This window comes from Physella acuta, unplaced genomic scaffold (assembly GCF_028476545.2).
Source record: "Physella acuta isolate Inbredline_101_S28 unplaced genomic scaffold, ASM2847654v3 ptg000362l, whole genome shotgun sequence".
Lineage (NCBI taxonomy): Eukaryota > Metazoa > Mollusca > Gastropoda > Physidae > Physella > Physella acuta.
The window spans coordinates 717,887-734,805 of record NW_026731881.1 but is presented as its reverse complement, the minus strand read 5'-3'; the positions used below and the strand labels follow the sequence as shown (position 1 = coordinate 734,805).

General features: G+C 35.5%; 2 protein-coding genes across 3 annotated transcripts; both read left to right on the top strand.

Moving 5' to 3' along the window:
- The first annotated feature begins 2,192 nt into the window (after window positions 1-2,192).
- On the top strand, window positions 2,193-11,695 carry LOC131941434 (uncharacterized). 2 transcript variants are annotated; one of them, XM_059300686.1, is made up of 7 exons: window positions 2,193-2,271; window positions 3,484-3,593; window positions 4,158-4,370; window positions 4,468-4,634; window positions 5,076-5,214; window positions 5,809-6,026; window positions 7,549-11,695. In XM_059300686.1, exons 2-7 carry the CDS (start codon window positions 3,572-3,574, stop codon window positions 8,335-8,337), a joined length of 1,548 nt encoding a protein of 515 aa, XP_059156669.1. In that variant the 5' UTR covers window positions 2,193-2,271; window positions 3,484-3,571; the 3' UTR covers window positions 8,338-11,695. The 2 variants fall into 2 exon arrangements, with proteins under 2 accessions (XP_059156669.1, XP_059156671.1); XM_059300688.1 differs by lacking the exon at window positions 2,193-2,271 and adding an exon at window positions 2,277-2,317.
- A 1,295-nt stretch (window positions 11,696-12,990) lies between these two features.
- On the top strand, window positions 12,991-16,817 carry LOC131941426 (uncharacterized). The gene is made up of 3 exons (XM_059300670.1): window positions 12,991-13,073; window positions 13,393-13,497; window positions 15,271-16,817. The coding sequence occupies exons 2-3, from the start codon at window positions 13,428-13,430 to the stop codon at window positions 16,197-16,199; spliced, it is 999 nt and encodes a 332-aa protein (XP_059156653.1). The 5' UTR covers window positions 12,991-13,073; window positions 13,393-13,427; the 3' UTR covers window positions 16,200-16,817.
- Window positions 16,818-16,919: the final 102 nt, after the last annotated feature.

Below are 16,919 nucleotides of genomic sequence, written 5' to 3'. Positions count from 1 at the left end.
TGTACCAGACACGAAAGATCCGTATCCTTTCTACGGCTCTAGGGGGAAGACACCATTACGGACAGGCTCAGGGAGGGTCTGGCTTGCGACCAAGTTCACAGAGGGAATGAACGGCTACAGAACTTGTCCATGTCCTGAATGTGACCACTCGGACACACCCAGCAAAGTGTGGTGGGAGGTTAATGTGTAGACAGCCAGACATGTGGTTTATCTTTCTTCTTCTTCGTTCTTAATTAATAGTGTTGAAGGGGATCGAGATTTATCTGCCAGTGGGTTTGAACTCGAGACTTTGTTCGAATTTATCAACCATGAGCTTTTTGCCGACTTGACCACGCCTCCAACACAATTAAGCGTTACGTGTCAACTGGTTATGCGCCATTGAGGCTATTGACTCCGATTTCAGCCTGCTTTTCTTTTCGGATTTGCTTCCATAACCTTTGTCCAACCAAGAACAAACTACAAGCCAGCAGTTGTTTTAATAAATGTGGTTTATGATTCCAGTGAGGCGAGACAGTCCAGATGTAGGTTGTGGTTTGATGATGATCAAATGTCTCATAGTCAAAGTGTATGGATGGAAGGCGGGTGTAGCACAGGCAGGTACCAGGTGCACAGACAGGTGCACAGACAGGTACCAGGTGCACAGACAGGTGTACAGACAGGTGCACAGACATGTACCAGGTGCACAGACAGGTACACAGACAGGTGCACAGACAGGTACCAGGTGCACAGACAGGTACACAGACAGGTGCACAGACAGGTACACAGACATGTGCACAGACAGGTGCACAGACAGGTACCAGGTGCACAGACAGGTACACAGACAGGTACCAGGTGCACAGACAGGTACCAGGTGCACAGACATGTGCACAGACAGGTACCAGGTGCACAGACAGGTGCACAGACAGGTACCAGGTGCACAGACAGGTGCACAGACAGGTGCACAGACAGGTGCACAGACAGGTACCAGGTGCACAGACAGGTGCACAGACAGGTGCACAGACACAGGTGCACAGACAGGTACCAGGTGCACAGACAGGTACCAGGTGCACAGACAGGTACACAGACAGGTACACAGACAGGTGCACAGACAGGTGCACATACAGGTGCACAGACAGGTGCACAGACAGGTGCACAGACAGGTGTACAGACAGGTACCAGGTGCACAGACAGGTACCAGGTGCACAGACAGGTACACAGACAGGTGTACCTATTTAAATAATAATGCTTTATTGTGACGCTTATGGAACCCTTTTCGCATTCTTTTTGAACTACTGCTATTACTTCCAATTAAAAAGTCACAATATTTTTAGAATTAAGTTTATATTTAGTATTGAAGCATTTGTATTTAAAAAAACGCGTGTAAGAATGATAAACATGCTACAGTATGTAAATATTATTTCAAATATAATAAACCGGGAGTGATCTCCCCTAAAATTTCTCGAATATTCTTGTATGAACCAACATGGGATGGCAACTCTGGATATAGACATGATTTTTAATCCATTTAAAATACTTAAACTTTTAAAAATAGAATAAAATCTAGTAGAAAAAATAATTGCACACCAAGTGAACGCCAAATAAAATGTGCATAATAATGCGGAATATTATTAGTACTTTATATATTATTATAAATTCACATGCGTTTTTTGAGAAATCGGAAATAGCAAAAATTACTACTTCCGGTCAACATAAATTAGTCAAAATTTGATAGAAGGTAGAGCATTAGACCTTTTACTTACACGTGAAATTTTATTTATCTATCTGAATCAGTACTCAAGTTATAGGCTTTTGAAAAATTCAAAGTAGAAAAAGTACCACTTCCGCTTATCGGAAATCGCTCAAAAGTCGATACGTATCTACGATTTTGATATAATACTTATATATGAAATTTCATCAACCTAGCTGTAAGGGTACTCAAGTTATCGTGTTTACAGACACACACACAGATATACACACACACACACAGACATACGGACAAGATTGCATAACTATGTTTTTCCGACTACAGGAGGTGTAAAACGTCGAGATTTGCAAAAACCTCGGGTTTTTTTGCACGATTACAAGACTTTCTCTATACTTCGTATGTACGAGAAAGAAAAATTATCCATTATTTACGTAATATCGGGAATTCCAAAATTTACATTCTAAATTTAGAAACCCTGAGGGTGCTGCATAGCAACCGCAGCAACAATCAATGTTAGCAGCGGCTTACGTCAGGATCTAGTTTTTTTTTCTAAGGCGTCATATTGGTAGAATAACCCCTAGAGGCAAGTAAGTTTATTTTGTGTAAAATGTAGAATAAAAAAGATTGTAAAAGGTAAGAGATATTACAGTTTTATTGATTAAGTGATGATTGATTGTTGACGTTTGTGTGACGTTTGTGTGACGTTTGTGTGACGTTTGTGTGACGTTTGTGTGCAGGTTCTGGACAAAGAAAACCACTTTCTTTGTTTGGATGTCTCAAAACCTTCTTCACCCTAGGAGTCATTAAAGATAAAATATAAACAGCCTCGCACACACACACGCACATACACATACACTCACATACACACACTGGTACACAAACACACACACAGAGACACACACACTCGCTACTCACACCCACCTACACACCCACACCCACTCACCCCCCCCACCCCCCCCCCCCCCCCCACACACACATATATATATATATATATATATATATATATATATATATATATATATATATATATATATATATATATATATATATATATATATATATATATGTAGGCTATGTGTGTGCGCGTTTATATATCTATATATCTATATATCTATATATCTATATATCTATATATCTATATATCTATATATCTATATATCTATATATCTATATATCTATATATCTATATATCTATCTATCTATCTATCTATCTATCTATCTATCTATCTATCTATCTATCTATCTATCTATCTATCTATCTATCTATCTATCTATCTATCTATCTATCTATCTATCTATCTATCTATCTATCTATCTATCTATCTATCTATCTATCTATCTATCTATCTATCTATCTATCTATCTATCTATCTATCTATCTATCTATCTATCTATCTATCTATCTATCTATCTATCTATCTATCTATCTATCTATCTATCTATCTATCTATCTATCTATCTATCTATCTATCTATCTATCTATCTATCTATCTATCTATCTATCTATCTATATATATATATATATATATATATATATATATATATATGTATATATATATATATATATATATATATATATATATATATATATATATATATATATATTTATATATATATATATATATATATATATGAGTATCTGTAATAATTTTCCCATTTTAATAGCGAAATTAAATGTTTATTTCATAGATGGCAAAATGTTTTAAATTCTTTGCGTCTGTAGCTTACGTTCTACTATTTAAAATATTAGTGTAAATAAAGAATTAATGTTGATTTTTCTCTTACTGTTCACGATTTAGATGCTTGTACAGTGACGCATGAGGTGATTTCTACCAATCACTCCCTACATTTAAGATAATCGAACGTTAATCATTGCTCAGGATAAAAATGGTTTCAGAAAGTAATCAAGGTACAGTTTATACTTTAATTGTGTGATCTCAATAATTATTTAAACTACACACAAATTAGCCAAGATAAACATGATTAATTTATTTCATTAATCGACACATGCTTTTAAACGAATTGTGAAAAATCTCGAAATCCTAATTAAATGACGTATTTTGGACCTGCACGTGAACAGAACAGGCGTGTTTTAGAAAAGATATTTCCTGCACACATCAGACTGAAAGAATAAAAATTGTCATAGATCTTAGTCAGGATTCAAACGTTTTACTAGACGTGTTTATACTTTTTACCGACTTTGAAAAGAACGCCGATATACAACAAAAAATCAAAACGTTTTAAAATACGAACGAGTAATGACAAGGGTATTTGCTTGTATTAGTGACATTTTTACCAAAGACTGACCTGATTGTGAAACCACCCACTCGATGAAAATAACCATCGTACTTCTGAGTACTTCATTGTTATGAACTTACAATAATGTCTCAGTAAATGAATGATACTACAGTGATACTACAGTGATACTACAGTGATACTACAGTGTTTACATTAAAAGTTTTAACTTCTCCAGAATGTACAGTCTATGAATTCGGAAACCTAAAACCGGGTTTTGTGACCATCATCAATGTTGAGGAGTTTGACCAGAGTCGCGAACCACAGAGCAATCGAAAAGGTTCAGAAATGGACGTAAAGGAGCTGTGTGAGACATTTAAATCAATAGAAATGGAGGTCAATTTGATGAAGAACCCAACCAAAGACACCATCATGGAACTTTTAGAATCAGGTAACGACGTGCTTTTATGCATAATGTTTTAAATTTCGAAAGAAAGATATTACATTTGTTTAGGTTTGAGTTAATTTGTAACTACTTTATTGTCCAGATGGCAAAGAGTACAGCAAGTACGCAATGTCCGTGTTCATCATCATGTCTCACGGCAACAAGGATGAGGTTTACGCTACCGACGGTAGGATCAAGATAAACGATATCGTCAAGAAAATTCAGAGTAAAAATGAGCTAAAAAATAAACCAAAGATTTTTATCTTTCAAGTAAGTAGCTCATACAAAATTATCTTAAGCGAATTAAAGCCATGAAAAAATATTGTCAGTGTTTTCATATACAATGTGTTCATGAAACTATGGCATAGCCGCAATTGAAACTGTTCCAATGAATGTTGGGTAAAGACGTGATATGCGCTGCCAGGTTCGAACACTGACATGAAAGGCTTTACCAGGCCTAGTAACCCTTGACTCAAGTCCGTTAATCTACCCCTAGTGAATTCTCTGTTAATGTTAAGCAAGCAACAAACTTAGAAATGTTTTTAAGTCACAGGTTTAATTCTTTGTAGTATTTAAATTGCTTATTTATATGACTAATGATTGGTTGAAAAAAACTTTAGTAAAAGTTATATGACTTACTTATACAAAAATTACCCCCACCCCCTCCCAGAACGAAAATAAAAAATAAAATTATTTAAAACATTTTTAAAGGCATGCCGAGGTAGCAGCACAAACAGACCAGAAAACTCACCAGCAGCAGATTGTGCTGACGTAGTAAGTTTGACAGAAACAGACGCAACACAGCCGCCCAATTTCGCAGACTGCTGTGTTATTCATTCAACCATTGAGGGTACGATTTTCAAGTTACTTAACATAAAATCTGATTTCAGTTCGGAGTAATCGATCGGATAATAATAAGTTGGTTGATTTTTTGTTTGTCTGACTGTATGTCCGTCTTTCTGTCTGCCTGTCTGCCTGTCTGTTTGATAAATAGCGATCTATCCTACATTATAATCATGCTCATTTGTTCCAAATAATACTCTTATAAATATGGCCAAAATCATAACTGACCGTATAGTAGTAGGCAGTTTGCTGAATGTGCAAATATGTCAGTAGAATTATCCTATCTGCAGCTATTCATATGACCTGGCTTTTTAAATTTAATTATACAATTAATTGTGATAATTTTCTGATCACCATGCTCAACTCTCTTTGTCATAAATATTTACAGGTAGGTTATCTTAAATATTTTCATTGTCTACAATTGCCGCTTCTATTATATCGTTTACTAATCGCTCAATTATTCTAAATGGCAAAGTACAAAGGGTCCGTTAAAAGGGGATGACACTATGCTGGGTAGAATTGAGCTACACAGATGACACACCTGTTTAGATTGACACCTGTATGATGTCAAGCTTTCAACAAAATGTTTGTTGTGTATCAGGTCACGTGGCGTACAGAGACATAACGGCGGGATCCTGGTTTATCCAAGATTGGTGTCAAGTTGTGAAAGAGTTCAGCCGACAGGATGATATCACCGAGCTGATGACTAAAGTAACAGCACGCTTAAGCCAGAGACAAGTTGGTGGAGATAAACAAATATGTCCCTCTACGTTCACTTTGACTAAAAAACTCTTCCTGACTAAAGAAGCTTACGAAAAGGTACGTGACTCCATACCAATAATTACGTAGAGTGAACATTTATCCTATAAAAATGATCATTGTTCAAATAGAAGTTCGTGCTTAAGACACGTGGATTCTGTTATTATTAGCATCGTTTTTTCATATGAATAATTAAAATTTATCAAAAAGTAACTGATGTTTTGAAATAATTTCACGTGGTTGCATTTAACATACGCGCAGATTTATTAGTTATATAAAAGTGGTTAAACATTTGCCAGATAGTGTGTCAGTGTGTCAGTGTGTCAGTGTGTCAGTGTGTCAGTATGTTAGTCCGTTCGTACATCATCGATATTTTTTGATGTTGAATCCATAAATATAACACATGCCGCGATTTTCCATGAAACGAATGGTCTCATAAAATGATTTGGAGTAGGGTTTATTTATGTGACGACTTTAATTTTTTATAATCTGCAAAGTTTTTACTCTTTCACATATATCACTAATAAAAACGAGAAGAAAAATATTTAAATACAGCACATTGCTAAAACATATGAAACGGGTCAATGTCAAATAATATTTCGCTTATATGCATGCTAGAAAAAAAGGATTCATTTTAATAATGTAGTGTCGAATAAAACAAATCAATTAAAATGTTTAATAATTATGCCAGGGTGTAATTTAAAAAAGAAATTCAACTCACACTAAATATTGGTATTAAAGTAGCTAATAAAGGCTTATAATTAAAATAGATTTATGTTAAGATTATTTATATCTTTTTCTGATTAGTCGGTAGGCCTACATAATTTTTTTATTGCTTTTTTTTATTCCTATGATCTCTTAAAATCACAATTTTTTGGTGTTATTTAAAGGCATGGTTAAATTAGAAATGTGGTAAAGTCTCTCTTTAAGCGCGGACCCCGGGAAAGCGTAATTAAAAAAAAAAGTGTTTGCGTTAGTGTTTGAGCTTGAGTTTGCGTTTTTGAGTTTGCTTTTGCGTCTGTTTGCATTTGTGTTTTCTTTTGTGTTTGTATCTGTGTTTGCGTTTTTATTTGAGTTTGTGTCCGAGTGTGTTTGCGTTTGTGGTTTTTTGTGTTTGCGTTTGTATTTGTGTTTGCGTTTGTAATTGTATTGCGTTTGCGTGTTGCGTTGTGTCTTCTTTCGTGTTTGCGTGTGCGTTTGTTATCTTCTTTTGTTTTTGTATTTGTTTTTGTGTTTGCGTTTGTGATTGTATTTTGTTTGGTTCTGTTCTGTTCCCAAGTGGGCACATTTAAAAAGATTAATAGTGGCGAAGCACGGGTATGCTAGTATAAATATATATATATATATATATATATATATATATATATATATATATATATATATATATATATATATATATATACTGGAAGCTACCGAATTGTAAGGTATAATTTAACTTACAAGTTGAGCCGATTGTGTAAAGGCAATCTAGAGTGTGTGTGTGTTTGTGTGTGTGTGTGTTTGTGTGTGCTTGAGAGAAAGAGTGTCCTATTCAAAATAAAAAATATATAAATTAACTTATACACATTTCTTTCTGATGTAGTACGTGAGATGTGAAAGTGCGATCTTGCTTCTTGGAAGTCCTGGAGTCGGCAAAAGCACGCTGGGTAATTTAATCTTAAGAGAAAAAGTATTTACCTCTTGCAGCAGAATGAAAAATGGAATTACGGATGTGAAGAGGGAAACTCGTTTAATTGATGGCAAACACAATGTGCAAGTTATAGATACCCCAGGCATTGATTTTAAAAAAGGCTGCGATAAAACGTTTGCTAAGCAGTTTAAAGAGATCTGCGTAAGGATTAACAGTGGGATCAACGCTTTTGTGTTTGTTTTGCCATACGGAAAGCGTTTAACTGAGCATGAACTGTGTGTGTTGCAGATGTTGAGAAAGATGTTTGGCGATCAATATTTTTACAAGTATGGCTTGCTGGTGTTTACGAGAGGGGATGACTTTGAGACTGACGACAACACGGAAGGAAAAACGTGGCAACAATGGCTAACCTCTTTGCCGGAAAAATCAATGGAAAAGAAAATAATGAGTTATTTTGAAAATGCACCGTTGTTAATTAATAACAGAACACGTGATGAGGATATTAAAAGAGAACAATCTCGATGTTTGATAAACGTGGTTGAGCGTGTATCGCAAACAGACAGGTATGGTATCACACAGTTTGAGGAAGTCAATGACTGGTTTCATTGGTGGCGAAACTTTGAAGATTATCTTACAAAGCTTTGGAAAACTTTTGCTGAAATTTTCTCTAACTACAAACAAAATACTTCATACCTAAAAGATAAAAACCCGAAAGTAGTGATTCATCTTTCTTTTCATTAAGTTGGCAGTATCACAGACATAAAATAAACCGGGAGCGATCTCCCCTAAACTTTCTCGAATATTCTTTTATAAAAAAACAGGGAATGGGAACTCGGGATATAGACATGAATTTTAATCCATTTTAAATACTTAAACTTTTTAAAATAAAATAAAATCTCGTAAAAAAAAGGATTGCACACCTGTGAACGCTAAATAAAATGTGCATAATAGTGCGGAATATTATTAGTGTAATATATAAAGCTCAATTCTGTATGTTTGTAATAAGTTTGTCGTGGATACTTCGATGGATTTAAGTGTTAGATTATTATAGTGCTCAAGGTATTAATATTTGAGTTAAAAAATTACTATTGAAAGTCTTTAAAAACAATTTTCATTTTATATACTTAGAATAATAATTTTCAATTATGAACATTACATAAAATTTTAAAAAAGTGTATTAACATTTATAAAATTTCTAAAATTGTGTCTGAAATGTATTGACTCCACAGTTACTTCTCTTTAAAAAATCATTAAATCGGGGGAAGAGAGAATTTACTTTTTATTACTTTGTTTTGGTGTTAAGAAAAAAAAAATTACATAATTAGCGGGTATTGATTAAGTGCAATGTCGTTGGTATTTTTAATACTGCCTTTTATTTATTCTATACACTGAACATACTGTTCACTAATTCTTTTTTTTTTAAATCAATAACATTTAATAAGCCAGGTCCTACAAATCCTATATGTTTATTTCTTTCCATTTACGGATAAGCTTAGAGTATTATAATTTTGTTCACTGAATTGAAATAGGCGCGTCCGCCGGCGCCCCTGCACGGTTCGATTTGGCGCCCTGGCCTATCATGTGAGCGCTATGCTGCATAATTTCGTTTTAAACAGTGCGATAGACTATGGATAAGAAAGATACTATAGTCTTTAAGTGAATCAAATCCGGGCGTCCTCCGGCACCCCAACAGGGTGCTATTTGGCCCCCCGGGCCTTCCCGTGTACGCTATGGTACCTACGTTCGCGTAAGTGAGTTGAAAAGACTATGAATAAGTTGGGTACTATAGTCGTTTACTACGTTGAGTCAGGCGGTTACGCCGCACGTCGTCATGGTGCGATTTTACACCCCGGGCTAGACTGGACACTATGAGTTTATCTTTGCGTTTGTGTTTTCTTTGTGTTTGAGTTTGGGTTTGCGTTTGTGATTGTATTTGGGTTTGGATTTGGGTTTGTTTTCGTTTGCTTTTTTCTTTGCGTAAGTGTTTTCTTTGTGTTTGTGATTGTGTTTGCGTTTGTTTTTGTGTTTTCGTTTGTGTTTGTATTTGCGTTATGTTTGCGTTGTTTTTTTGGTGTGTTTTGGTTTTGTTTGGTTGTGGTTGGGTTTGTGTTTGCGTTTGGATTTGTTTTCGTTTGCTTTTTTGTTTGCGTTAGTGTTTGTGTTTTCTTTGTGTTTGTGGTTGGGTTTGTGTTTGCGTTTGTTTTTGTGTTTTCGTTTGTGTTTGTTTTATGTTAGTGTTATGTTTGCATTTTTTGTGTGTTTTGGTTGGTTGTGTTTAGGGCGGGCAATGCCGGGTTTATGCTGATTACTAAACACACAAGTTATGGTCCTTTACAGATACGTTTTTCAGAGATGCCAGAGCAGGGCCTGGCCGGGACGGCTAGTACTTTATAAATTTACATTTGTTTTTTGAGAAATCGGAAATAGCGTAAATTAGTACTTTCGATCAACGGAAATTACTCAAAATTTGATAGAAGGTAGAGAATTAGATCTTTTACTTACATGTGAAATTTCCTTTATCTATCTGAAATAGTACTCAATTTATACGCTTTTGAAAAATTCAAAGTAGAAAAAGTTCCACTTTCGGTTATCGGAAAGCGCTCAAAAGTTTATACGGCTACGATTTCAATATAATACTTATAAATGCAATTTCATCAAACTAGCTGTAACGGTACTCAAGTTATCGTGTTTACATACACACACACAGACAGACACACAGACATACGGACAGAATTGCAAAATCCAGTTTTTACGACTCGATAACGCATAAAACGCCAAAATGTTTATATATTTGTATTTATAATTTTTGCCTGATTAAAAAAAGTCCTCTATACTCCGGATGTGATGAAGGACTGAGGAGTAAAACGCTGAAAACTGTCAAAATTTCATGTTATTTTTGTGCACGATTACAATACTTTATCTATACTTCGTATATACGAGAAAGTAAAAATTGACAAATAAATTCGCCAAAAATCCTAGCATACATAACAAAAAAATTCCTAAAAAAAAAAACGTTTTAATAACAAGCTTTTATGTACTAATGCACTAAAAAGTTGAAAATAAATTATAGACTACTATTTAAATACTTTTGTATTTACTGTGTCTAACATTTGAATTCTGGCGGTTGTTGTTGGTTTTTCTGTACTGGTGATAGTTTTGTTGCTGTGGGTTTCTGATGGTTGCGTGCTGCTGATGTAACTTGTAGAAAGTACTTTGAATTTGAGTGGTAGTATTGACAGTATTTCCTGCTGTGGTGTGAGCGAAACGCCAGTGTCGTCAGCCAATGTTGGGGGGATGAACTGAGCGGACCCGCCTGTCTCCTGCAGATATTGCGATTAAGATGATTAGTCCTTTACTCACCTGTTCTCCCCTTCAAGCAAGTGGGAGCAACCCCACTGCTGGTGTTGGGAATGTTTTCATGTTGCATTATTGCAGAGATGAAATGAACTGTGTGGTGGAATTGTGTAACGGAAAGTGTACCGAAATTTCAAATTCTAGTAGAATAGAAAGTTTAAGTTCGAGTCATAATTACTTAAATTAGAAAACTATAATTAGTGAAATTTGTACTTGTACTATTAACCTATTTTTCCGTAAATCTAACAATTTTATGCTTAAAAATAGATATTGTAATTTTGTGTGTGTTCACACGTTTTAAATTTGATTACCCATTTATATAAGAGCAACTATATAAGTGTATTTTTTGTTATATATGCACATATCATTTAATCCAATTCTTAGTTAAATGCGCACAAAGAATACTTGTATGACACGTCCACATTTCTTAATAATTCGCTAAAAAATTATGTACATTTTTAAAATCATCAAGGAACTTTGTTAAATCTACAAATGTTTATTGTTTTACTTTGTATATTTATCTTTTTATTTGTCTGTATCGCTAATTCTGAAATTTCTGAAATTTGTCTAGAATTTTAAAATGCCTACTTATGTAGAAATAATTTTTTTGTATGAATGTACTAACACAAATTTGTTTAGAGACACTAACAAAGTTAAAAGAAATATTTGAATGTACAAACACGCATTTACTTGTACAAGCGAATAGCTATGGCTAATTTTCTTTACAAGCGTCCAGACAACTAGACTTCCTTATGCCCCAACCCCCCCCCCCCCCACCCCCCTACTCCAGATTCTCCCGCCGGACTTTATAAAGGATGCTTCAAAGGTACTGGGCGGCGGTTCAGGGGTATGTTGACAGGGGTGGGGTGGGCCTAGTGGGAAGTTGGTTTGTGATGTGCAGCCGACAGACCGTTTTGGAACGGTAAACCTGGGCGTCTAGTTCAAATTAATAATACGAAAAATAAAATTCTTTTTTTTGGTTGAGAAACAAAATATACCGTTTGAAATTAAACATGCGGTTTTAAAGCCAACTTTTTTTTCCACATGAAAAATAATATGCAGCATATGTTCATTATTAATGTATTGATGACTGTATACGAATTATGTAAGTAGGCCAAATTAAAACAAAAATACTTTGATAACATTGTACGTATATGAAAGTAGGCCTAATTAAGACGAAAATACTTTCATAACATTGTACATATATGAAAGTACTTCAAAACAGATAATCACTATATATTTAGGATTCTCCATGGAATCGAAAAAAAACTACTTAATGCGAATTTTGAAACACGAATACATAGCCTAATATTTAGTTATATAAAATTGTCATTTGAATTTTGAAAACACATATACATTGCCTGATATTTAATTATATAAAATGGCCATTTGTTAAAAATAAACGCAATTAAGAATGTATCGTTTGACCAGCTCAAAGTGGATGCCAACTAATGATTAATTGGTAATTATTACTGTTAATCTTGATATTATCTATGCTTTATATTTTCTACTAAAGACTCATTCATGTTAGAATTACAAACTCCTAAATTAATGACATTTTTGTGTTGTATCTTATTTGTAGAAATAAATAAAAAAAAACAACTACTTGTTTATATTTTTTTACAATAGTTTTGTTTTATGTAAAAAAAATCCAATTCCAAGTACAACCCTAAAATTTTAAAGCATAAATGAAAGACAATAACATCTCTGATTATCATGCTGCTTCAAAGGAAAAAAAAAACAAAAAAACCAACCGGTATTCCACACCAATGTGACGCATACACAATAGACGTCCTAGCGTCACCAGTTTATGCTATACCCTGAGTTTTAGGTATTCCATACATTATTATACAGTTTGAGGACTTAGATTTAATTTACATGGCATTGACTTTAGTGCTTCTAAAGGGACAGTTTCAAACTAATGTAGTTGTAGTTATTTGAGTAATTTATTAATAAAGTATAAATCCCCATGTCATTTACACAGACCTAGATAACCCTTACACAACAGGCCTAAAATAGAATCGTAAGTAGGCCAAGACACACACACACAGTGTAGAACGTGTAGCCACATTGAGGTGTGTTTATAGTGGGCTGGTCCTGGAGTTTGTTTTCTGTATGAAAAGGTAATGAAGCAGTTTAAGACGTGTATTCTACCTACTAGATGTACAGTTAACACTTGTTTTAACAATTCTATTGTAGCAAATGTTGTGTGGAGGCGGGGTTGTTATGGGTGGGAGATCTAGATGTTAACTAGCATCTAGAAGTTTACAGAGGAAGATGGAGGGAAGTATTTATACAATATCTTCTGACACATAGATCTAGGTCATTTTAAAAAGAGTGAAGGCTTTTGTTAGTTAGGCTGATGTCAGAAGTAGTTTTTATCAGCAAACAAAACTGTTAGTGATGTTGTTATTGTGTTTATTATTATTCTTGTATTAACAGGAAGTAACAGGTAAAGTTTGAGTGCTCAGAACAGTATGGCAAGTGTAGAACATGGTCGTATAGATGACCCAGACAGCAAGGGAGACGTGTCGAAATATTTTACAGGTAACTTGGTTCATTGTTTGACACCCAGACAGGAGACGTGTCGAAATATTTTACAGGTAACTGGTTCATTGTTTGACACCCAGACAGGAGACGTGTCGAAATATTTTACAGGTAACTGGTTCATTGTTTGACACCCAGACAGGAGACGTGTCGAAATATTTTACAGGTAACTGGTTCATTGTTTGACACCCAGACAGGAGACGTGTCGAAATATTTTACAGGTAACTGGTTCATTGTTTGACACCCAGACAGGAGACGTGTCGAAATATTTTACAGGTAACTTGGTTCATTGTTTGACACCCAGACAGGAGACGTGTCGAAATATTTTACAGGTAACTGGTTCATTGTTTGACACCCAGACAGGAGACGTGTCGAAATATTTTACAGGTAACTTGTTCATTGTTTGACACCCAGACAGGAGACGTGTCGAAATATTTTACAGGTAACTTGGTTCATTGTTTGACACCCAGACAGGAGACGTGTCGAAATATTTTACAGGTAACTGGTTCATTGTTTGACACCCAGACAGGAGACGTGTCGAAATATTTTACAGGTAACTGGTTCATTGTTTGACACCCAGACAGGAGACGTGTCGAAATATTTTACAGGTAACTGGTTCATTGTTTGACACCCCGACAGGAGACGTGTCGAAATATTTTACAGGTAACTGGTTCATTGTTTGACACCCAGACAGGAGACGTGTCGAAATATTTTACAGGTAACTTGGTTCATTGTTTGACACCCAGACAGGAGACGTGTCGAAATATTTTACAGGTAACTGGTTCATTGTTTGACACCCAGACAGGAGACGTGTCGAAATATTTTACAGGTAACTTGTTCATTGTTTGACACCCAGACAGGAGACGTGTCGAAATATTTTACAGGTAACTGGTTCATTGTTTGACACCCAGACAGGAGACGTGTCGAAATATTTTACAGGTAACTTGGTTCATTGTTTGACACCCAGACAGGAGACGTGTCGAAATATTTTACAGGTAACTGGTTCATTGTTTGACACCCAGACAGGAGACGTGTCGAAATATTTTACAGGTAACTTGTTCATTGTTTGACACCCAGACAGGAGACGTGTCGAAATATTTTACAGGTAACTGGTTCATTGTTTGACACCCAGACAGGAGACGTGTCGAAATATTTTACAGGTAACTTGGTTCATTGTTTGACACCCAGACAGGAGACGTGTCGAAATATTTTACAGGTAACTGGTTCATTGTTTGACACCCAGACAGGAGACGTGTCGAAATATTTTACAGGTAACTGGTTCATTGTTTGACAGTAGCTACAACGTTAGAGGTGCTCCACATGACAAACACAGCATGAAGCCAAATCTATTCAGTTTATGTTAATGAGTTTATGCTAATGAGTTTACGCTAATGAGTTTATGCTAATGAGTTTATGCTAATGAGTTTATGCTAATGAGTTTATGCTAATGAGTTTATGCTAATGAGTTTATGCTAATGAGTTTATGCTAATGAGTTTATGCTAATGAGTTTATGCTAATGAGTTTATGCTAATGAGTTTATGCTAATGAGTTTATGCTGGCGTAGTCCTAAACTATGCTGTTGTATTGAAACATTCACTAGGTTTTACTGTTGTCTTGTGATGGTGATGGTGATGGTGATGGTGATGGTGATGGTGATGGTGATGGTGATGTTAGAGGGGCAGATGGGAATGGTAGATTTGTTTCCATGTTTCATGTTAGTCAAATTGTTTAAGCTAATGAAATGTTTGCAATTGGTTCGTTTACCTGTACAGGTACACATGAAGTACAAGAATGTCTTGAAGGTCAAGGTGAGGCTGATTTGGAATTTTACAAGAAAAACTGCAAGAAATCTCACGTAGGTTATGTAGCAGCAGACCAGTTCACTGCTGATCATTTTCCTCCTGGTTACCATGACAACGACCTGTATGACCTCACAAAAGCCCTGGCTGACCTAACAGTCAGGATAGCCGTTAAGTTCACCAGTCCAGACAGACCAGAGTTTGTACAAGGCACTAAAGATCCATATCCTTGCTACAACACCAGGGGACAGAACTCACTGAGGACAGGGACTGGGAGGGTGTGGAGTGTGTCCAAATACACAGAGGGGATGTGGGACTACAGAACTTGTCCATGTCCTGAATGTGACCATTCGGACACACCCAGCAAAGTGTGGTGGAAGGTTGTTGTGTTGACAGCCAGACAGGTGGTGTTTGATGACAGTGAGGCGAGACAGTCCAGCTGTAGGTTGTGGTTTGATTATGATCAAAGTCCAGCGGTCAATATTTATGGACGGAAGGTGTGTGGGTCAAATAACGAAGGAGACTGGTGTAGGGTAGAATGTGTGACACATGACGTAGAGGTGGGGGACAAACTGGGGGAGATGAGGGAGAGGTTTGGGGGTCTGTGTGACAAGATAGAATACAAATACAAGAGTCGTAGAGATGTGGACAAGCTGACCATTATAGTGTCACATCCTCATGGCTGTTCTAAGCAGGTCTCTGTAGGTAACTGGGTACACAGAGAGGTAAATAAACAAATACTTAAAGATATCTGGACCAGGTACACGTACACAAATTGTACCTGTCCAGGTAGCAGTGGGGCTGGGGTCTACAGACTGGGGTGGGGGCAAGTCCACCCCCATTGGGGAGTCGCCTCTAATAAACTGAGTTACAGTGGGTTGTATGTGGAGTATAAATTTTAGCGCGCCACACTAGTTATAGAATGTGTGTAAACCCACGCTAAATGTTGCTGGTGTAGTCACACGTTTTATTCATTTCAATTGTCGTTTATTTCTTCAAGTCAGCGAACAAAAAAAAAACAAAAAAAAAAAAACCCGACAACTTTAAATGCCAATAAATGACACTTTTCTAAATGCTTAACGTCTTTTTTTTTTAAGTTTATTTTTTTAAATTAAATAAAGCTGCTAATTTTTATCTCTTTGAAAGTTTGAATGGCGCATACGGGTAGCAACTTCGTTCTGTACAATTCATAAATCATTTTTCATATTTTCATTACAATTATAAAATTCTAGCCGTCGGTACCCGTTACATGTGAATTATTTTAATGTTATATATTGTTTGAGAAAAATATTTTATGAAAAAGTTATTGGTCAAAACGCTACGTGCTTTACTACATGTTGAACGATATAAGTGACAAAGCAAAGAAATAACTAATTAGATACAAATCCGACACATTTAAATTAAAATAGGCGGCTACCAATACCTATTAAATTAAAACCAAGTTAAGTACATTATTAGTCAACACAACACTATATTCAATGCACACACTAATTAAGAGACTTAAATGATTCCGTTAAATACTCGGCTGTTCAATGATATTTATGTTGTTTTTGAGATTGTATATATTTCATAACGTACGTCTTGATAAGTAGATCTACATTCGAATATTGCTTTTTGTTTTA

Bases quoted from the DNA above. Each gene is read 5' to 3' on its own strand.
- LOC131941434 (XM_059300686.1), top strand. From the start codon at position 3,572: ATGGTTTCAGAAAGTAATCAAG. The intron at 3,594-4,157 runs GTACAGTTTATA...TAACTTCTCCAG, and splicing joins GGTTTCAGAAAGTAATCAAG to AATGTACAGTCTATGAATTC. The intron at 4,635-5,075 runs GTAAGTAGCTCA...ACATTTTTAAAG, and splicing joins CAAAGATTTTTATCTTTCAA to GCATGCCGAGGTAGCAGCAC.
- LOC131941426 (XM_059300670.1), top strand. From the start codon at position 13,428: ATGGCAAGTGTAGAACATGGTCGTATAGATGACCCAGACAGCAAGGGA. The intron at 13,498-15,270 runs GTAACTTGGTTC...TTACCTGTACAG, and splicing joins CGTGTCGAAATATTTTACAG to GTACACATGAAGTACAAGAA.